The 24,130-nt window shown below is 39.9% G+C and overlaps 1 protein-coding gene across 1 annotated transcript in view; it reads right to left on the bottom strand.

The window, feature by feature from the left end:
- Positions 1–24,130, bottom strand: part of ADAMTSL1 (ADAMTS like 1) — a 192,338-nt gene that overhangs the window by 113,869 nt on the left and 54,339 nt on the right. The window contains exons 5-7 of the mRNA XM_027792781.2: positions 18,677–18,803; positions 12,661–12,735; positions 9,503–9,660 (exon numbers count right to left, since the gene is read on the bottom strand). Coding sequence (XP_027648582.2) covers positions 9,503–9,660; positions 12,661–12,735; positions 18,677–18,803 — 360 coding nt within the window. The remainder of the gene's footprint in view (positions 1–9,502; positions 9,661–12,660; positions 12,736–18,676; positions 18,804–24,130) is intronic.

A 24,130-nucleotide genomic window follows, 5' to 3' on the forward strand; every position in this document is an offset into this window, starting at 1 on the left:
CAAAAGTTATTCAACAGAAGCAAAGGGAACCCCAAATACACAAAAACCAGCCCAGCTGTGTCTCTTCTGTGGGTACTCCCCATAACACCCCTCTCATCTATGGGAAGACCATTTCACCACCAGCAACATGTTCCCAAGGTAAGAAAATTCAAGTTTGAGTAAGCCACCTTAATCTCCAGCACAAAATATTTATTAAACTTAGTTTAATCATGACAATACCTAAGAAATTAATATAAAAATTAGGATCCTATTGTGATAGATACTGTATAAAAATAAAATTAACAAAACAAAAAGGCAATGTTTGACAAAAAAGAATTTGTTAAAATGATGAAAACTGAATAAGGTAGGTATCAAAGCTTCACAGTACTTAAAACTGACTGATTTTTGAAATAGATAGGCTTGGGGAATTTATACATGATACCAGAAAAAAAGTTGCAGAAAAAGAAAAGGAAAAATTATAGAGAACAATTTGTCAGAGGAATAGACAATAACATGTCTAAGAAACTGTCTTTATTGCCTAAAATTAAAACCTGACAGTAGATTTCAGATCAGCAGTATTTTAAAGTATGTAAGATTAACAGTAACACATCTCCAGATCCAAGCAGCATCCACCCAGTAGTTTCAGATCATGTACTCTTTGAAAAGCACAGGAATGCAAATTATGTATGATCACATTTAGCTTATTTCCTTGAACAAGCTGCCTTTCCTGACCTTTCCTGACCACAGGAAAATAGATAGAAAATTTTAACAACATTTTTTAGAAGGGGCTTCATGAGTAATGCATGAAACTGCAAATCAGTAATCTCTACCTCTGTTATGAGGTCAGTAGATAGAATGAAAATGAAGAACAGAACTCAAAGACAGGTCCCTGCAATGGGTGATACTTCCCAAACATTGTGGTCTGCTTTGCCAAAGATTCACAAGTGACACTGATAAAGGTAGTTTAGATACCACTTTTCTTTTAGGTCTCGCTCCAAAGGTCCCAGGCAAAGTTCACATGAGTTAAGAAGATCCTTCCATGGACTGATGACTAGGTAACAGAGAACAGTCCTATACCCTGTTCTTGCAATGGATGAAGGACCAGTGGAATCCCTCAGGGTTGTGTGCCAGGGCATGAGTTGTTAGCTACACACCCCCTGATGAAAGCGTAAAGGGTCAACTACAAGCTGACCAAGTTTGCTAATGAAAAAACTTATGAATCATAGCTAAACTGAAACTGTCTGTAAAAGCAGTTGGAGCTTTGGCAGACTAAATTCAGGTTCAGTAAAACAGAAATAATGCCTATGAGGGAAAACAATTATATACCCTAATTATACAGGAAAATGTCCTCCACATTAACTAGTGCTATTCAGAATGGTAGTAGGGTTGTTATGGGTATAGAATCATAGAATCACTTAGACTGGAAAAGACCTTTAAGGTCATCAAGTCCAACCATTAACCTAGCACTACCAAGTCCACCACTAAACCATGTCCTGAGGCACCTCATCTATGCACTTTTTAAACACTTGCAGGGATGGTGATTGCACTGTCTCCCTGGGCAGCCTGTTCCAATGTTTGATCACCCTTTTGGTGAAGAATTTTTTCCTAACATCCAATTTAAACCTCCCCTGGTGTAACTTTTCCTCTTGTCCTGGTGATATTTATATGGGAGAAGAGACCCACCCCACCTGTGTACAGCCTCTTTTCAGGTAGTTGTAGAGGACATTAAGGTCCTGCCTCAGCCCCCTTCTCCTCAGGCTAAACAAACCCAGTTCTCTCAGCTGCTCCTTGTAAGATTTGTGCTCCAAACTGTCCACAAGCTTCTTTGTCCTTCTCTGGACACACTCCATCACCTCAATGTCCCTCTTGAAGTGAAGGGCCCAAAACTGAACAGAGCATTCAAACTGCAGCCTCACCAGTGCCAAGTACAAGGAGACAATCGCTGCCCTGTTTTTGCTGGCCATGTTACTTCCGATACAAGCTGGGATGCTATTTAGCCTTCTTGGCCACCTGGGCACACTGCTGGCTCACTCTCAGCCGGCTGTGGACCAGCACCCCCAGGCCCTTTCCCACCAGGCCCTTTCCAGCCGCTCTGCCCCAGCCTGTAGCGCCGTGTGGGGCTGCTGTGACCCAAGGGCAGGACCCGGCACTGAGCCCTGTTGAACCTCACAGGAATGGCCTCGGCCCATCGCTCCAGCCTGCCCAGGTCCCTCTGCACAGCCTGCCTGCCCTCCAGCAGGTCAACACTCCCCTTGGTGGGACACCACTTGGTGTCATCTGCAAACTTACTGAGGGTGCACTCAATCCCCTCATCCAGATCACTGACAAAGACATTAAACAGGACTGGCCCCAATACTGAGCCCTAGTGAACACCATCTGTGACCAGTTGCCAGCTGGATGTCATACCGTTCACCACCGTCTTTGGACTAGGCTGTCCAGCCAGCTTTTAACCCAGCATAGAGCACACCCATCCCAGCCATGAGGGGCCAGTTTCTCCAGGAGAATGCTGTGGGAGAAAGTATCAAAGGCTTTACTAAAGTCTAGGTGGACAATATCCACAGCCTTTCCCTCATCCACCGGGCAGGTCATCTTGTCTTAGAGGGAGATCAGGTTCATTGGGCAGGACCTGCCTTTCATAAACCCATGCTGGCTCAGTCTCATCCCCTGATTGTCCTCACACGTGCTCTATGATGGTGCTCAGGGTTATTGGCTCCATAACCTTACCCAACACCGAGGACAGGCTGACAGGCCCGTCATTTCCCAGATCTTTCCTGCCCTTCCTGTAGATGGGTGTCACACTGGCTAACTTCCAGTCTTCTGGAACCTCCCCGGTTAGCCAGGACTGTTGATAACTGATGGACAGTGGCTGGGCCAGCTCCTCCACCGGCTCCCTCACTAACCCTCAGGTGGATCCCATCCAGGGTGGATCCCATCCAGCACCATAGAGTCCAAGTGGAGCTGCAGGTCACTAACCATTTCCTCTGGGACTATGGGAACTTCGTTCTGCTCCTCGTCCCCACCTTCCAGCTCAGGGGCTGAGTACGCTGAGGGTAACTGGCCTTACTATTAAAGGCTGAGGCGAAGAAAACAGTAAGTACTTCAGCCTTTTCTTCATCCTTTGTGGCAATGTTCCCTTCCCCACATCCAATAAAGGATGCAGATCACCTTTGACCCTCCTTCTTTTTCTAATGTATGTGTAAGAACATTTTTTGTTATCTTTTACAGCAGTGGCCAGCCTGAGTTCTATCTGGGCTTTCACCTTTCCATTTACCTGAATAGCCTCGTGACATCCTTATAGTCCTGAGTTGCCTGCCCCTTCTTCCCAAGGGGGGAAACTTTATTTTTCCCCCCAAGTTCCAGCCAAAGCCCTTTGTTTAGCCAGGCTGGTCTTCTTCCCCACCAGTTCATCTTTTGGCACATAGCAATGGCCCACTCCTGCACCTTTAAGACTTCCTTCTTGAAGAACGTCCAGCCTTTGTGGACCCCTTGGTCTTTCAGGTGTGTCTCCCAAGGGACTCTGTTGACAAGGCTCCTAAACAGGCCAAAGCTGACCCTCTGGAACTCCAAGGTTGCAGTTCTGCTCATCCCCCTCCTTGCTTCTTCGGGAACTGAAAACTCTATCATGTCATGATCGCTATGCCCAAGATGTCCTCTGACCAACATATCACCCACCGGTCCTCCTCTGTTTGTAAAGAGCAGGTCCAGGGTTCCTCTGAAAATATCAGCTCAGTGTGCAGCAGCAGTTAAAATGATTAACAGAATTATTATAGAGAGGGAGGAAAAAGGGGAGAACATTACACAAAATAAATACATTTGTGTCCTGATCATTATGTGTAGTTGATTCTTTCTCAACATATGTATTTACATATCATATAATTAATAGATTTATATTAAATACATATTAAATACTTTAAATGCATTTTATTAAATGACACATAGGAAATGGATATTTTCAAAATTTACATTTATACATTTAAATATTAGTCAGAACTAAAATATTTATGTATATTATAAAAATTATGAATATATAACCACAATGGAACCAGAAAAGGGACAGAGAAGGCAAATAAGGATAACCCTTATCTGGATCATCTTTCATAGACATAAAGATTAAATAAAGGAGGACTCTAGGAAAGAGGCAAATTATGATGATGGAGATCTCAAATATAGAAGTAATGAAGAAAAGGGGTAAATGGTAGTAATGATTTCATGTTTCTCAGAGTGGGAAAACCAGAAAGAATCAGTGAAAATATTGCACCAAGGGTTTAAAAATAAGACTAATTCCTTATTTTATACACTGCATAGTTCATTGTGGAACTCCTTCCATGAGCTAAATTTTTTCAGAAAGGCAAATATAACACAAAAAGGCCTATAGAAATTCTTGAAGACTGGTTCCTTTGAGACGTTAGACACAATAGTACAGATGCAACATGAGGGTCAAGAAAGAGGGTCTGCAAGCAGTGGATAGCTTTTATCACTTTCCTGTACTCTCTCTTTTAGTACCTGAAACTAGTTCCTCTCTGAAACAGAAACCTGAGTGAAGCAGACTTTTTGCTTGACCTAGTATGGCAGCTCCAATGTACTTATGGATGAAATACACTAGTTCAGAGAATGACCATGTTCTAAGAACTATTAATAGAAATAATTTGTATTGAACATTAAAAAAACCCTGTAGATATGAAATAGAATCTGTATGTTTTCAAGAAGACTGCTACATCGCTTTCCATCAATTTTACCACATCTGCCAAAATAGGAGGAAAAGGGTAGAATTCTTCTGAACTTGTCCCAAGATCTACTCAAGATAAATAATTATGAAGTGTCTTTTCAAACTTGTCATTACTTGTAAGCTTGACCTAGAAATTATTACAATTGTGGGTTTTTTTGGAGATCAGGTGTGATTTTTAGGACTATTGCTAAAAAAAAAAAAGTATTGATTGCCAACATAAGTTAATAAAAGCTAGTGACACAGATCATGTTACAGACACACCTCCAGGTAGGTCCAATCTGCACTCTACAGTCATGACCTCAGGAAGACATATTTCTGAAGAGGTAGCATTGTTTTATGATAAAGGAACTGTATTCCAATGGTCTCTTCTAGATTAAGCAAAGTGTTTCAGCCATTTGACCTTGCTAACACAAAACTTGTCTCAGTCACAATGAAACCTTAACTCTTATTATTTCTGTGCACTCAGCCTTGATTCTAGCTCATCTATTCCCAGGAGCCATCCTAACCCTGATTTGCCAGTGCTTCCAAGACTAGATCCTTCACCACTTCCTGCCTGACCTGCACAGTTCTCCAAAATATGAGGCACAACCTCCTCTGGAAACTTGCTAGCATCAGAACTAAATTACACAGAAGACCCTTACTGTCATCACCCCAAATCCTTGTATGGTAATGTCTCTAAAATTCAACAATAAGCTAGCCATGAACAGTAGGTCCTTGCTGCTAGAGCAGATTTGCAACTTTTGGCCTCTTCCCTAAAGCGAGTATTAAAGTAATTTCTTATTTCATTCCACATGGTAAATCACTGTACGCTCCTGTTCAAAAGTGATTATTTAATCCAGCCCTGGCCCTAGCCTGACAAGGCCCATCAACCACTCTGCCAGCTGGCTGCCTGTACCTGCATTCTCTCCTGCATGTCCTTGCAAGTCCCAGGAAGCTTAGGCTAAGCCCCAGCCTTATTTTCTTTTCTTAACCTGGACTCTAATCAAATGCATTTCTCTCACCAGAAGTTTCTGCCACTGCTAGATCACAACTGAGATAAGAATTGTCTGGCTAGCTCCAGTGACCTGTGTAACTTAGCATTCAGTTTTGAACTCTCTTACGACTTCTTGGACAATTGGTGACCAAAATCCTGATCTCAGCAGTAACTCTGCTCAAGGTAACCCAGACTGCACCATTTCAAAATTAGCCAGCAGCACCCCAGACACCAGCACAAAACAAAACAAAACAAAAGAGCCAGACAGTTTCTTCTGGCAGCATCCCTTAACCAAAGCTTGTCAGCCCTAGCATTAGAAAAGACAACATCAACACAAATCTGTTCCTAATCCAAGAACCTCTAACAGCCTCCAGACAAACATTTATCTGATACAGCCCTGCGCAACCCTGATGTAAAGCTGTTGGTCCACGCAGGTCCTGAAAACAAACCTTCATCTTGATACCAGGTATTGAAAACCAACATAAACCTGGTCTAGTCTATATCTAGGCCAACAGCTTTCTCCTCCAAACCATCCCCAAGCCTGGGCACACCCTTTGCTAGACCCTGTTTTAAACCCACTAGTCTTTTCTGCCTCACACCTCAGCCACAGGGCTAGGGCCCTAGGTATGTGAAAACCACAGCCTGTAAAACAAACCCTGAAATGCTGTGCTTTGCCGGCCTTAACACTTCCTTGGCAATTCCTACCGGCTGTTTCAGCGAGCCTGTAACTCAGGTTGTTCATATTTACAGGGCTGATTGCTTTGAATAGTCAACTGGTGGTTAGTGTCAGCATCACATTATCAGGTGCAGACCCCATCTGACAGTATTGATTCATCCCGCCCAAAGGAGTACAGGCGTATGACATGAATGGTCACTCCAAGTTTCTCCATTTCATGTCTGAAATGGACAGTATTCACAGAGGAAACTTAAGCACAGGCAGGTGAATATGTGATAAATATGTGACCTTGGCGATGCAGCAGATCAGTGGCAGCTCTGCCAATAAAAGGCAAGTCCCCCTGTGTGATGATACTGCTCTGTTCTCTGGATCACCATGTCAGCCAGAAAGATTTCCAAGTGAAACTGACCATCATTTCACCAGGATTTTATCAAATATGACATTTTTTCTTCTATTCATGTAAATCAGAATTTTGTATAAAAAACATCAAAACAGGGAAATCCTCAGAATTTAGGAACAAAATTCAAGTGAAATTTAGGTTTGCTGACATCTTTTCCGGGGCTTCTGCCTTTCAAACATTAAAAGTTTACAGTGGAAATTTGTAATTCTCAAACTATCCGTATAAGAAATAAGAACATTAAAAACTTGAGTCCTTCTCTCATTTTGTGATAACTCCTTTATTTTTTTTAAAGAGCTGTTTTACTGAATTGTTTTTACCTTGTGAAAAGATTGCCAAGAGTTTAGCTCATGAGGAATGTACCACTATTACAAAGTCAAGAAACCTAGCAATTACACGATTCAGCTCCTACAGGAACAGCATGAGGTTTCTTCTTTCAAATTTAAAGCACTCTGTGTCACCTATAAAGAAACTTAAATGCCAACTCCCACATTGAGTTTCTATTTCTGAATTATATTCAGGTGTTTAACTTGACCTCTCTGAATAAGAGCATTCAAGGTCAACTGAAAAGGATTATAACAGTCATTCTGGAGACAATGATCCTAAAACTAGAGTTCTTCTACATCTACAAATTCATCTAGGTCTGTTTGTGTAAAAACTGCCTTGTCCCAGGAAAGTAAATCTTGACACCCGAAGAGGTCCCACTTTGTAAGGAAAACTTGCTAATACTACAGAGAAGTCTTTCAGCTGATTTTCTAAAGAAAAGTACTTCCCCTTCACAAACTGAAGGCAAAATAGTCATGGATATACTAAGTATATAAGTATATAACTTATATACTTATATATATAAGTTGCTAAGTCTGACATAACTGAGAGTTTGCATGCATTTGGGTACTCCTGTATTAGCCTTACTTCTATGTACATTCCTATATCCGACAAAAACTAACAAATGAAATATCCAGAAGCTAAAATATTTTGTTAGAAAAATAATTAAATAGCATAGAATAATATCCTTGTTGCATGAAGTACCTTCTAAAGTACCTTCCATAGCTGTTTATTAAAAAAACTCAATGTGATTCAAATGCAAGAAATCTGTAAGTACCTTATCCAAAGCAAAATCTAATGCTAATCTTAGAAAAGATCCTACAACTCTGAACAGGGGTTTTGTTTGTGCATTTTTCTGTATCTACTTAAGACAGAGGATAAGTCAATAAATTAATACCTGCTGAGCATGCTAGTCTGATTTTCAAAAGGTGAAAACACACAGCAAAACTATTAAAACAGTTTAATCTCAACTCAGCAGTGTCTGTTCTGCCCATTCCTAGCCAGATTGTACACTCATATTGGCCAGAGAGTCATCACACAAGTAGGGTACTGCCTTTGATTTAATTAGTGCTTCCTACTTTGCTTTGATAGAGAAGGAAATGCAAGCACAAGCAATAAAGGTATTTTCTCTGTCAAAAGGTAACAGTAGAAATGCCAGGAACACAGTCCAACCCTCCTGTTACCGTTTCAGGGCCATTGGTCTACACTACCAGCTGTCCCCAACAGGTATGTGCTAACCAACCAAGATGCCTTAAATTCATAGACAGCACAAATAATGCAAAGTAAGCAATATTGTTTACATTGCACTAAGTTCATAATCTGGATATCATCTGTAACACAGGTAAAAGGCTTTTAGACATTTTGAATTGGCCAGGATCTGTTTAATTAAGGTATTTTCATTATGACCTTCGAAGAGAAAAGAACGTATTCTTCAGGTCAGGCTTCTCCTTGTGAACCAGTCCTGATAATTTCAGCTTGCCTTTTGTGCTCCTAACATACCACGATGGGTAGGGGACAGTCTACAGGGCTCTGCTATCACCTGAGCTAACCATTCCAGTCCAACAAGCTCAACTTATTTCAACCCAATCACTTACTGCATTTTCCAATTCACTGTTCAAACTTCTAGCTGCCATCAGCTCTAGGTTAAAGCAAATGTCATCTGCCTCTGGGGTCCATGGGGTAAAATTTATATAGTCCTGGATATGATACAGGTTTTACAGTTTTACAGCTGAAATCCTTCAAGTTCCTTGGACCTACTGGAAAAGGATTTATTTCATTGTAATTCCCAAATGTTCATTTTTTTACGTGTGTTTTCCCACAGAATGTGTGCACTGCTTCCAGCAATGTGTTTTATATTACCTGGAAGAATAGAAATGCTCTAATGGGAGGAAACAATTTTATTCTTATTGCCAGTGCAACACAAAGCAGAACTTTGAAATGACACCATTTCCTAAGCAAAGTCATCCCATTTATTTTGGAGCTTGGGGACCTCATTCTCCCCTCTCTTACAGTCTTCAGTGCAATTACACTAGCATAAATGCCACAAATTATGGGCCAAAGATACAGACTTTCTTTTTGCTTGTCACAGAGAAAGCAAGCTGCATATTATTGATGTATATGTACCTCAGCTTTATACACAGAAAGCTGTCTGCTTTTTCTTGTAATAAGTTCATCTTTTCTCTTTAGGGCATACCTTGGGTATGCCTTTCTTGGCATAAACTCAGTCTCTTTCCTGAGGAGTGTCCAATGAGGCTTTCATCAGATATTAGCTATAAAGAATTTCATGTAGAGTTCAAAAGCGACCCTAGACTAAGCTTTGTGGTAAATGTATACTGGAAAATTAAGATCTAGAAAAGTCTTTAATTTTTCTAATGAAACCTGTCTTAATGTATGTTGCTTTAAGAGTCAATGATCAATGATCCTCACCTTGATAGTGAAGTCTGCAGTGAGAGGCCCAGATATTCTTAGTATCTCCTTGTCAGGAAACTTCTGGAAGTCGATGCTAGAATTGTCCACTAGGAAGGAGCCTGTGGAGCTGAGGCTGTTTTCACTCTTCACACCCTGGAGACTTTTGGTTTCTAAATCTGACAAATAGAAAAAAATTATCAGGAAACTAGAGCAACATGGCTTAAGGTAAAGGGAAGTGAGAGCAGAAAAAGAAAACCAAGACAAAGTAGTGGTGGTGCAGATTTGCCTCCTAAATTAGTGATAATCCAACTTTTTTGTTCTTTTCCAGAATTTATTCACATTCCCATGCTTTACTTTTCTTTTTCCTTCTTCTTTTGTTTTTTTTTTTTGGCTTTGTTCAACCCTTAGATTTCTAGCTCTACATTCACCTCTTCACCCATAGGCCATGCCTTTACTCTCTTCCAAGACATCTTAATCCATTCCTCATCAGGTATATTTGCTGTCATTTAAGTCACTCTGAGTAAGTCATGGTTCTATGTGGAGCATAACTCAGATGTTCACCCATGAGTGCTGGCTTTATTAAGTCGCTGTTCCCTCTTTCAGTTCAAAGGTGGGTCATTAACCACATGTTGCTGTGATAGACAACTAACTGAAAGCAAGACATCCAGGAAAGAAAGATCAGTATGACAGCAATCCTGACTCCTCTCCAGAAGTAGTGTGATCCATCCCAGTGCAGCAGGAGGGGAAGGTGAGTACTGAACTCACCTGAGCTCTCCCTCCAGCTCTTTCTGCATTCACAGCTCAGAAAAAGTGGATTAATTCAGATACTCTTTGGTAGCAACAATTTCTTCTGATTGTTAAATCATGATAAAGATATTAAGTGATTTATTAAATGGAAATCAAGTCAGAAAGATCTGTTCCATCGAGCTAGCCTCCCCACCAACTCCAGATTATGCTTCACAGAACATTTACCAGTAAACTATTATTTCAAAGTGACAATGCCTTTCATCATGGATTGCAAGTCCATTGTAGTCCTTTCACATGTATTTGTGAAATTATGTACAAATCTTCTCCCACATAGAGAGGCATCTAAGGCAATATCTGAATTATATGGGGACATACTAGTAATCTGTGATGGAATCGTATTTTCAAAGACAGTAAATGGGAGAAACATTTTTATTAGCATTTATTAAGTTGTTAATTGGGGGAAAAAGATAATTGCAGTAATTAGACTGCTTTTAGGGATGGGTCATGGGAATTAATTCATGAAGGAAGTGGCTGAGACAGTACACTAAGAATTTGCTCTGTATTAATGAATTCCTTGGTTTTCAGTGAGACTAGTTTCTTCCTTTGTGATTCGCTTGGCCGTATATTTATTTCTAGACAAGGCTGCATGCATCAGGGATAAAGCTGGTTTTAAAACATATATATATAATCAGCCTCATGTTGATTTCTCCCACAACCAAAGTTCACAGGGCAAAATACTCCCTCCCCACCAAGTGATTGTAGATGATACATATATAAAATCCTTTGATGGGTGAACAGAAAGATTCATGGAGACATCTGAAACAAGAAATACATGTATTTGGACTTACTAATGTTTACAAAGAGCAGTTAATCTCAATCTCAACCAGTGACTCAGGCAGACCTCACTGATTCAAATCTTTTTGTCCTGAAATGTGATATGGCCTAAGTGAAGACAGTTTTAGATCAATCTCTCTTGCTAAATTCTCATTTCTCTCTAAGCTATCTTATAGCTCAATTTCACTGGAAATATAATACTAGTACAAAAGTTTTCTACCTTGGGAGAGAACATCTATACTGGAAAAGAAGACAGCAGAGAAAGGAAGACTGCAAATCATTTACTGGGAAAATAATAAGAACCATACTGAAACAGCTCAGGAATATCCAAAGGGCCACTTAAAACTGAAGTACAGGCAGCATTTGAACTTTTAAGAAAAACATAATATATTTTTTCTTAGTTTATAACCTGTAATTTGCTGATAACACAGCTCTAAATCTAAAGAACCATTAAAAGGTTATGGCATGCCCACTGCTTTCTCGACACCAGCAGTGAGTACAGAACAGGGCTGATAAACCACCCCTTATTTTGCCACTCAGTGTAAGTTCTTTGGATGAAAGAAATCTAGAGAGTGGGAATGATTTTGTGTTTTACCTCCTTGCTGACACTAATGTTTGTATTTACACTGACAAACACAAAGGACTTTATCTGGTCTGTGCTACAGAAAAGTCCTATTTTCTTTTGGAAAAGGAGAAATGGAGCCCTACTTATCTTACAATAATTTGTGCTTCTGAGAGGTTATGCAGTATAGTTTGTGGTTTTTCTGACAGTAAATCCCATTCACCAACTCTACTGTTCATTTGCTGCTGATGAAAAAAGGAGCAGCTTGTGAGCAGCTACTACATTGCAAGGTAAGACAGGGGTATGCAAGGAATCTCTACTCACAGAATAAATGGATTTACCTTCAGCTTTCCCAGAGTATTCTCAAACCCTGAGATTCTTCTCCCAGCAAAGAAAAGGGATATACAGCTGCTGGGATACATAGCTTCCTGTCAGATGGAGCAGGGAAGTGTTATAGCCACCAAGTCACAGGCTAACAACACTCAGTGGTCTTAACTCTTCGGAGCAATATGACTACTAAGGACCATGGTTTGACTTATGCAAGCGGTTTCTGATCTTTAGACTGTGATTCTGTATGTGTGTGCATGTGTGGATGTGTGTGTGTGCATCTACAGGAGTAAGAGAGATTATCATATCTGAAACATGTTAAAGTCATCAGCAGTTTGATGGCAAAGCTCAGCTGTAGGGAAGCTTATACTTTAGTGTCCTCAACATTTCTTCACTCAGTGGTATATATTTTATAATTTTTAAATAAAAGCACTTGGCACCAAGTGAGTCTACCACAGGATAAGCAAGCAGAAATGACTGAAAAATTATGGAGGGGCAAAGGATTCTGCAATGTTGGTCAGGTTTTGCTCTGAAAAGTATGTACCACTGATGTAATTGAGTCTGAGGAGAGCTTCTGAGGGCAGGACTCATCCCTGTGTTGAAATCAGTGATCTTAGAGAGGAAAACCAGAGACCACAGTGTAAACAGAGCACTGCGGGTTAATAAGGCTTTCTTAAACAAATGTAGACTAACTTATTCTACTTACATAAATGATCGGGTCCTTTCAGCACAAGGCGAATTTGCCTGCTTCCATAGGGAATAGCAACCACTGTATCATCCACTGCAGGAAGGCAAAAATAGGTGGAGTAAATGAGCAAAGAAATTCCCATCTGTTTTCAAATAAGCAGCAAAACAGGTGTTTACAAGGCAGTCAGAAGGCAAGATTTCAGACCAGTGAAACAGCCCTATAAATTATGAGAGAACATTCAAAATCTGAAAAAAGAAATTATTAAATGTGGCAAGAATCTTCTACTTAGAAGAACCCAAACCTGATGATATTCTTTATTCTCAACTCCTTCACAACCATTTCTGGATTTCAAGAATACCTAATAGCTTTCTGTTTCACCACAACTCCACTTAAATCTCTTCCAAGTATTTTGAATTGCTGTTTGTGGTGAAGTAGAGAAGCATAAACCTATTCAGATGTTTCACCAGAACAACCCTTTCCTTCACGTGATTCTTTCCCAGTTGAATTCTACAGCTTCTCCACAACCCTGCCCATGCTAGTGATGATCTCCCACTGCCTTCAGGCATGCCTTCGCTTTCACACCTTCTATTTTAATGACTAGGAGTGCTGTAATTCTGCTTCCCTTTCAACACCACTAACAGAAAGCTCCTGGAAAAACAGAAGCCTATTCAGCTGTCATGTAAACAGGTCTTAGAGCAGGATCTTGAACCAATGAAGCCCTTGGGAGCTTTGCCAAGTGGATTTAAACTGAGGTGTAACTTAGCATGTAGGTCAAATCCTGCTGTGAAAGTTAGTTAGGTCAGCATTTCTAAAGGGGCAGCAACCTCATGTCCTAAAGGAAGACAGGGAGGCAAGGTGTGAAATGATGCTAAAAAATGCTCCCAGTTCTCTGCCTGGGTCGTGGAGTGGGTGCCCAGAGAACAGTGACCTGGGCTAACCAGCATGCCTAGGTTTTCCATTCACCTTCCTCTGTCCCTTCTGTCTCTTTTTATGACTACAAGTTGGGGAAAAAAGTATGCATTCCTAACAGGATGTTTTTTTGGGGAAGTACTAGACAAGAGAGGAATGAAGCCCCTTTCACTATATGTTCATTAGAGCTGCTCACATCTGTGTCGTGTAATGCCTGCTAGCAAGAACTATAGCTCTGCTCTCAAAGTAATGTGTTGCTTTGCCAGGTAGGGCTAACTCAGCCAATAAAAGCATATTATCTTTCATCCAAGCATGAGCTAGGGCCTTAAAGTTCCTGACTAGACCTAACTGGGGAAACTGTTCCAGCCTAGCTAAATCAGGATTCTCAGTTAACGGCAAAATAGTTATTAATGTTGTTGTTTTATGTCAAAAAGTGAAGAGGCAACAGGAAGGGGGAAAACTACACGAAACAATGACTTTTTTTAAACAAGACATTTATTAATCCAAACCTATAATATCTCAAAAATGTGAACTAGAACCCTTTTAAATTTTAAATTCAGTCATACACCATAGGAATTTCTGACACTTATATTGGAGAGCTTTATGGGATTCATACTTTTGTGGCCTCTTAATATTGCAGAAGTGAGGTGCCAAATGTAGGCAATCTCATAAAACTGTCACAAGAGCCGTGTGGAGATAAAGCCTGTTCATGTGCCCAGATTCCTCTGAACCTTATCTTCATTTTCAAAATCTGACTGGTTATGTTTCCTCAACCTATCCAGAATTTTCAGTCTCCTAAGACTTCTGTAACACTGGGGTTAAAGTCTATTCAACACACATTCTGTTCATATACGTCTCTGATACCACATTAATTAGCAATGATTGACGTTTTTCATTTCTATCAGAATTAAAATTTTCTATTTGAAAAGACAAATATTCAAGTCTTACAAAATTAATTGAATATTGATATTCTAATGCTGATTTTATTGGTATCATTCTGGTGCTCATATTCAAGATACCCAATTGGGATAAATACATTTTATTCATTTTGGGGAACAAAGTCCATGAGTTTGACATACAATTTTGCTGTATATATATATCACTCTTATTGGAGTGAGTCGGGGAAAACAGTAACTTCAATTTTTAAAAAAATATTAATCATATTTTTACAAGTCTTATTTAAAGATAGTCCCATGTCATTATTATATTTGACCATCTCTCAGCTATGAGCTCTGGGCTAGAGTTAACAACTCACTGATACATCAGAGAAAAATCAGACAGTTTAAAGATCATGCAAGCTTACATATCATATAATCTTAGCATGTCTTTTCTGCCCCAAGGTATTGCTAGGACTGTATTTCACCTGATCTTGTTACTCTCCATTTGAAATCCTAGCACACTTTACGTGAACTGCAAAGCTCTGGGGGATTTATGCTTATCACAGTGCTTCCTGCTCTCACAAAGCAGAAGCAGTAGGGATTGAAGAATAATTTCCTGAGGTTAAAAGTGATAAGAAGGAAACATTTCCTGTGAAGAGACATGTGGAAGTAAGCATAGCAGTATTTAGTCACAGCTCACTACAACAATAAGCAGAGAGGCAGACTGCGGAGCAGCCACGTAGAGCACTCTGAAGGGGCACAAAGGATGTTAATGTGCAGGTAGTTTCCTCCAGAGAAGATGCACAGGGAAGCAAGGGAGAGTCCCAGGTAACTGGGAGGACAGTGGCCCAGGGATGTGAAGAAAGTGCAAGGATTTAGGAAAAGGTTATGTATTAGTTACATACCTCAGGTTCCTGTGAGAGATCAGTTTCTTCTGGTTTTGGATTTTGAATTTGGATTTTGTCCAAATGGTCTAACTGTCAGTTCTCATGATGAAAAATTGAGTTGTTTCTATTTCCCCATTATTAATGAAGTTCAATGGAAATCTGGAACTGTAACTATTTTTGACAACCATGGCAAAAGTAATCAGATAAATATCTATTCTGCCTCAGCACAGCAATTTCTACATTTCTCTTTTAAAATTAATCTACTTCACTAGTAGATGTCAATCCTCTTTTACAGAAATACTACCTTCACAAAAGGTGATCAGCAGAATTCATCCACCAATTATGGGATGAACTTTTTAGCTCCTTGGTGAATTCAAAGAAGCCTGATTACATTTAGCTTATCTCCACAGGAAGATACATACACCCTTTCCAGAAAGAGGTATTATAAAAAAAAGTATCACTTTCTGCAGACTTAGAAAGATTAAACCACCCAAGCATAGGACTTGGAGAAAAGGATATTTCTGAAATGAACAAAGCTTTTTGTGGCTTTATTTTTTTTTTTTTTTAATAAGTAGAAACAAGATCATAGACATAGACACAGGGCTTTCTTTTTCGTAAAAATGTTGGAGAGAATTCGATGTCACATTGCCTCCTGCCCTGCTATGCTTTTGTTTCCGAGACCACTGGGAGATCTGTACTAGCCTTATAAATACTGAAGAAGCTGTTCCTGTAGGAAGTGCTGTTTAAAAGCTCTATGAATTTCTTCTAGTACTGTCCTCCTATTCCTCTGCATGATACAAACAGCATGGAGAATGGAACTGGATATGACCACCAAGAGAAAATGAATTCAGGATGATTAGCTCAAAACTGGGTCTGGGGTGTTCTGAGATACAAACAACTTCTGAAACTAATTGGACAGCACTGGAATAAAGGTCACTGTACAGTTTCCTTACAAAATTGAATGCTGTGCTCTGTTAGGCAAACAAAAATTCTACATGACCCCACAGTACACCTCTGCTGATATTTGGTCATTCCTGCACATGCCCCTTCTGATTTTTTTCACGTCACAAGTCAGTCTGGCTTACATAGGCTTTTCATGCCTTGTTCATACCACAGACAAAATAGGCACAATTCTTGAGAAATGAGATTTATTTTATAGAGATAATTTGGAATTAAGCTATTGACTAGCCAAATGTAATCCAGTCATTCTACCAAACAAATCAGTCCCTGATCCCAGATATGCTTATGTAGATGTGTTTACAGTGACAAACAAGCAAGAAGCTGACACAAAGTGCGAAAGTGACAGGTATTCAAACAGTGCGAGGAGGATAAATGCAAAAACCAAACAGCAGATTTTTAAAAGCTTTCCAACATTTGAAATCTTGAATTTTTGCAGCATGTACATAAACCATTTGGAAGCAAACCTCAAAAAGAATTCATCATATTAATTCACATATGTGAAGGAGATCCATAAGTGTGCCTTTGCAATTGTGAAAAGCTGATTTAAAGGAGCACTTAGTTTTGATATATTCAAAACTCATACTGTGTTGCATAACAACATGTATGTCTACAGCAGGGGAGAGAATAATGCTACGTGGTTTATGGAGTGCATGCAAAATCATTCAGTTCTGTATAACAATTACTTGCATGCAAATGCACCTGAACAATCCATTCTATGACATATTTTTCACATTTGTCTCACTCTAAGACTGTGCTCTCTGCCATCTGTTCTTCTACCTCTATAGCATTCTTTATACTTAATAGCAAATCATTGTGAGTAGGGATGCTATTTTATAAACATTTTAGTTTATAAACTGTGCATAATATATTAGTGCCTTTATCCCAGTAGAAAATAGAGGAGCACCTTTTTTACCACAAAGCAACTGAAAAACAATGAATTATTCCTACAGGAAAAGACATTTGCCAAAAAAAATATAAAAAAATACTATCATGTCTCAAGCAGCCTGGAGATTCCTGAATCTGTTCATGCACATTGCACAATGAGGTGAAATTCCATTCCTTAATCTTTGTGAATTATTTCCTTTGCCCTCTAATGTGTAGTTCTGCCTCAGCAATGGAACCTTTATAAGGATTATTCCTTTCCTTCCTTCATACAAAATAGTTATTTCTTCCTTTCTTTCTTTTTCTTTCTTTCATTAATTTTCTTTCTTTCTCCCTTCCTTCCTCTTCCTTCCTTCCTTCCTTCTTTCTTTCCTTCCTTCCCTTTTTTATTCTCCTACTGTCTCCCTCTCAGTTAGCAAACCCAGACCCAGATGTGCACTGTGCTAACTGCTGCTCTGTGTGCTGTGCTCTGTACCCAAGCAGTTATTCTCTGACAGTGAGAGTTTTTGTACAAAGCATCTCTCTCTGTTCTGCACAGAATCTGGATGTTACCTATACTGGAATCCACAAGTGTACACACACGGTCTTCAGCAGGTGTTGCACTGCTTTTTGATTCTTTTAGGTCATGTGCTATTGAGCACTAGAAAAAGTACTCCAGAATGGTAGACCTGCTCTGATTAAACTCTAGTGCCACTGAGTAGGGCTGGGGCAGGTTAGCAGGCCAGCACACATGATTCCTTATGTGTGCCTACACAGGCATGAAAATGCACCTTCCTTTTTACCCTTCCTTCAAACTGACCAGACATGCCCTATCTCCTGTCCCAAAACTTTTATAGCACCATCTATATGGCTCCATCTGTAACCCTGCCTGGGCTTCAGGGTAAGCTAACCCTGCCACTGGGGCACTCTGAAGCTGCTTTACTACTCTGAGTTAAAGCTGACTCAGTGTGCAGGAAGGCCCATGTCTGTTCATACCCATCCATGCAGGCACCTCCTGATGACAGGCACCTCAGCCCACCCTAGGACTGAGTCACCATGCTCAGCAGTTGGCCGACATGCTATGAATGTAGGTCTGGGAGGGAGCATTGGTAGGTCTGGGAGGGAGCGCTGTGCCAGGCTGGCACCACCATCTCCCCAGGGTTCCCCTCTGTCACAGAGCAGCATAACCCGCTTTGTTCAGAGCGGCATGGACTGAGTCCGGTGCCTAGCCAGCTAATACGGCCAGAGCAGTGTGGGTAGAGCCAGCTCTTTCTGTTCTCCCACTCCTCCCAAGTAATTACCTGTCTGAGATGGGGAATGTACTGGTGACACCTTTTCACAGTCCTCTGTCCAAACCCGCAGCTAGAGCGGTACTCAGAGCAAGCCTGATTCAATCCAAGAGGGAAGAAACTGTAGGGACAACGAGACTGACCATGATCACCCAGCTGCCCGAGAAAGAGTAGGGTGCAATCTAGCTTGCAAGAAATGTGTGTTTCACTAAGAAGGGAAGATGGCGCTTTAACAGAAGGGACAGCTTACATTTATTTGCTGAGAGCTGGGATTTATACTGGCCTCGAACCAACCGGCAGGTGGACCCATCGCCATTGCAGACCCCACAGTTATCTTCCTTGACAGTGCTTCCCAGCTGGCGGTCACAGCCAACGATCTGGCGAGAAAGAAAGATGTGCAGTTCAACATAAGCACCTACTGACTGCTCGATCCATCTCTGCAACTAATTACTGCCAAAGTTCTCTCTCAGCATCTCTGGAGGGCCATAAAGTACCTTAGCAATGAAAGAGGCTGAGCAAATCTGGCTGGGAGTTTGAACTGAATTCAGATGTGAGATAGTGAGCGGGTTAGTACTCAATGGCTTTTGCAGTCCAGAGAAAGGAAAGAGTATTGTCGGAGATTGTTTTTTTAGGGGATTGTGAACATTTCTTGGTCAGAGTCCTATCAGGGATTTCACTTCTTAGAGTTTAACAAAGAAAAATAACTGAAATAGGTAAGAAGACAGATAGGAAACAGACAGATAGATGAAAGTAAAGAGCAGCAGAGATAAATAGCAACATGGCTGAGATGTCAGTGAAATTTTACCTGCTATGCAGTTGGGAAAAACATGTGGTTTTACTTATGTTTGACAATAATCTCATTCCACACTATCAATGCCTGTGTTCAGACATTGTTAAAGATCTGATAAAGAAGGAGGGAATGGTTAAAACAAAAGAACTGAGAGTCAGAAATGCAATTACCTGCTCTGAAACTGGCTTTATGCTTATGTGCTCAAGATTTTAGAACTTGAATAGATAAACCAGAAAAAAGTTCTCACTTTGCAAAAAAGCTACAGTTCTCTGGAGAATCAAACAGAAATTTGTAATTAAATATATTTAGAATTAATTAAATGGAATATAAATTTATTTAGCACAGTACTAATGTAGGCCTTTTGTTTGAACTTTGAATTCTGCATTCAAGTTATGAATTTAGCACATAAATAATTGGAATCCAAGAAATTAAGCAAGTCCATACAGTGGTATAATTATCTTTACACATACTAGAAAATGAAAGGCCTTCTAGCATTCTGGCATGCAAAGGAAGCAATGAAAAATATTTGTGTATAAATTCTACTTCTAAAGAGTTCGTGCTATGACTCTTAGCCAAACAGAGAGTATATATAAACACAGGTAATTATAAATAAAATGTTTATTTCAGCTTTAAACTTTCCTCCATCTTTGACTTGCAGTTAATTCAGAGAGCTGGGTCCTAGAAACTGGTAAAGGCAAATAGTGCACTTAGCATACAGGCTCATAAAAGTGCCTGTGTAACTTGCCCTCATACATTCAGAATAATATTCTTTATCTGTGCAAATCTACTTGTGCAGAATTGAAGAACTCTGTTAGGGTGAGATGTAATTCTGGGTTTGACACTTCCTTTTCGCTTGCCTGTGAAAATGCAGGCTTAGATTAATAAACAGTATTTACTTTTAGTAATTCAATTCCCCTTTTTGACATTATTTTACTAGTGGCAGAATAGCAGTTTCCTTGGTTATCTGTGATATTGATGGTATAATTAATTTAATTTCAATCATTATAGGTTTAGATTCAGACTTGATGAAAGCTATCATCAAATGTCTTTGACTTTACTCATTTCTGCTGGGTCAGAACTCGATCAATCTCCTATTCTTCTACAGTATATTATGACATCTCCAGGGGTATTAATGAGGGCTAATGGAGTAACAGGCATGCATAAATTATACTCTTCCCTGAAAACCTTGTCATACCAAGATTGCAAGGGACATTTTATCACATTAGAAACACCCTGACAAATAATGGTTAGATAGCTGAAGCAAAGTTAAGATTATCTTGTCTGTGGCTACTCCATACAGAACATCCAAGTATAGATATCTAAATTCTATGAGTGCCACAATGTAAGATTTAGGTCTGTTTTTTTCTGAATAAAAACACCCTTACAGAAGCTGAACCACCTTTGATATACACAGACTGGTTTACTTTTGCTTTCATGGATGTCTCTATATAGACAAGATAAAAAAAAATCACTTTCATGATCTGAACACTGTATGACATAATGCCTACAAATCAGACACATTTCCATCAAGTGAATTACAGCTTACTAGTACCCACAGTGAGCATGGTCCTGCTGAGGAACCCAGATATCAAAGAAAAGGTCAGAATTCCCTTTCATATCTGCTCATATCATATATTTTATATTCACTCAATGGTTCAGTCTAAAGTGATATCCAAACCTGTATGCCTTCACATATTTCAAGAAGAATATGTGAACTGCCTGGATGTAAAAAGGGCTGGATCTTAAATCCAGGTATGAGGCAACCAATTTCAATATTATCTTTTACTGCTTCAAAGCCTTTTTAATTTTATGAATCATCAGCTCACATGTTGCCATGGCCTGTACTCTGATTAAAGTTAATTTCTAAACTGAGCAATTTGGAGCTGGGATGCAACTTGTAGAGGAAACCACCAGGAAAACCTCAGGTGTGAAAGGAAGTTATATTAAGGTTCGCTGCTCTTTTGAGTGGGACAGCCATTGTCACTGTATAGCACAAAAATAATTACTTTGGTGGAATACTGTATTTTGAATGGAAGTATGGCAAAATGGAGACCTCTTGTGAACACCAAAACTTACCTGGTATTTACAAAATGTATTTTAATCTTCCTGTACTTGGTAGTTTTTCAGATAGTTTTATGCTCTTAGAAATTTTGAATAAATTAAATAAATTTCCTATTTTTCCCCAGGTTTCTGCAGAGCTTTTTGCTTTACTCTGTTAGATTATCAGTCTTAATAGATATCCAGAGCTCTGGGCTCTGGGAATAAGTATGAAATTTTCATTAAAAACCCTTATGAGTGAATGTTCCCAAGTTCACTGTCTTTCTCTTCTTTTTTTCCTCCCATTTCTACCTAAGGAAATCCTTCTTCCATGTTTTGGAGGTAATTACATTTAGTAAAAAGGTTGGTAGTGTTTGCAGTGGAGTCACTGAAGCCTTAAAATGAAAAAGACTACTCCATATCTCTTATATTAGTTTTTAGTAGCTCTTACACAAAAACATTATATAGGCTGGACTGTTACGAAAGCAAACTTCAGACAAGGAAATACTAAAGGTGCTCCTGAAAAAATACATACTTCATGACAATAATAACTTTTGCCTCTATAAGCAGAAGAAACATAGGTTTGGCTGAGCCAAGGTGAGAATATGTAATTATTTTCACTCTCCATCAAGGCTGCAGAGAGCTGACTGTTAAAGATGAAGGTATGGGTGAAAATAAGACCATTCCTCCAGAAATCTGTACAGAGTTAGCAAGGAACAGGAAGGCAGAATTGCTTCCTTCAGCATCCACCCATAACATGAACAAAACAGAGAGGTTTTGGAATAACTCTTCTCAAGGATGCCAAAGATGCAATACACTAGGAGAGACCCAGCTATCAGGACAAGCAGATTGACTTGGGCTGCAGAGCTATGAAATTCTGTCAAGACACTGACCTATGGGCACACTCATCTGACTAGGGTTGTTTGAGGATTCACCATGAAAATAAGCACCTTGGTAGACACTGCTTGGTCATCTTGGTAGGCACAGCAGTGAATAGGGACATTGTACCTCTTAATCTACAGCTCAGAATAATGGTTTGGTGGACAAAGTTCAAAACAAAATACCGACATTTTTGAATCAGAGGTCTGGTGAATATTTCGCTCTCTGAAAAGCTTTGAAATGTCAACTCCTCATCCTGGTTTGAAACTACAAACAATGTCAAAATTCTGAAGTTTCTGTGGGATGGAAACTTCCTTTTCCAATGCATTCTAGCCCTGATCTTAATCTATCCTGGGGGGTTTAGGGAGATGAAGTCTTTTTGAGTCCATAAAGAGCTGGGAAGGAAGCCCCCACCAGGAATGAAAATGGATTACTGCATCAAGTTGTGCCTGGAAATGTTCTGAAGTAAGCAGTTCTCATACTCATTTCTATTACAAGTTAAGCTTTCTCCCCTTAAAGAGTGTAATGAGGCACAGACTTTCCACCCTGAAATCTTTCTAGTTTCAAATTGCTGAAGTGCGGTCAGAGGCTTGAACTGCAGATTGTTACCACACCAAACGTCAAAGGCAGCTCCATTAAGTTGCCTGACAATCTAATCCAAACCCCGTTAAAATCAAGAAAATGCACTTACAAGTTCAATAGGTTTTGGATGAAGCTGTTGCGTATTTCTAAAGGTGTTCCTATGAAACTCATTGCTATTGTGGTTAAATGCCCTTACTGAAGCAAAGGCAAATCATGCAGAGCTATCACAGGCCAGTACCAACTCCCTGCCCAGTTCTTTACCACCTCTGAAGTGAGCTGATTTTTGTATTCTCTTTATGCGTTTAGCATAAAAAAGTTAGCAACAAAAAGCCAGAATAATAACAGCTAATCCCTAGTTGGCCGAGCCTGTACTGTTTTCTGGCATAAGATACCATGGTTCTGCTCAGAAGTAAAGATTCCATATTACAATTTAGGCTGACGTCCCATACTTCATGCTGAGTTTGATTTCCCCCCCCCCCCCCCCCCCCCCCCCCCTTTTACTGCTGACAGCAAGTGAGTTGGCAAAACTGAAAAACAGGGATATTCCTGACTCTGAGATACGTTTGCAAAATAATTTTTACAGGACACTGCAAGAAAAAAGATGGTCATCAAATTAGCAGAATAACTTCTCATGTATCATTTAAAGGCATCAGGCTGAATGTCCCACAACAGGAGTTGGAACTAACTCGCTGAGTGTGTGCATGAATGTTATGTGTGTATGTGTTCCCCTTGTAGACTTGAACTTTGGCTCAGTTTAGCAGATTTTTCCAGAAATAAAACTGGACCAGCAATGACAGGTTCTGCTTTAGCCCTGCTAGCCTGGAAATGCCCTGAAGTAAGAAGTTTTCATAATAATTTCTATTCAGTATTAAGAAACTCTGGGCAGGAAATAATGTAATAAAGCAAGCTTGCAAATCTAGCCAATTATAAATAAATCTCTGTTTTTCAAAGGGCATGTCTGCAGTTCAAACACAAGAAGTTCTGAGAATCCGAAAGAAACAAAGTTGCCCTTCACATGGATATTAATGTGGGGCTCAATCTGGGACTTGTGTTGATTGTCACCGCTCAGCTGAAAGAAGTTTTGGATCAGAGTCAGTGTTTTCAAGTGGGTCCAAAATCCTGTTTTACAATCAGGATGAAGAGCTTTTGTACTCCTTAAATTATTGTGGAGAGAACAAGCTCCAGGCTGTACAGCGAACTGGAATCAGACTGGTGTCTCTGATTACAGGGACTCACTACTCTGCCAAAGTGGTATCTGCCCTTCAGTTCACTGACACCTTGTGATGACAGTTCGCAGCCTCAGCACTTTTCTGGCACAGCCTGCCAACATCACCCTGTGACAGGCAGTCTTGTGCAGCACCAAGCACTAGGCACAATCCTCCCCTGTCCCAAGGAATTTAGGTGCAAGCACACCAC

The sequence above is a fragment of the Falco peregrinus genome, chromosome Z (assembly GCF_023634155.1).
Source record: "Falco peregrinus isolate bFalPer1 chromosome Z, bFalPer1.pri, whole genome shotgun sequence".
Taxonomy (NCBI): domain Eukaryota; kingdom Metazoa; phylum Chordata; class Aves; order Falconiformes; family Falconidae; genus Falco; species Falco peregrinus.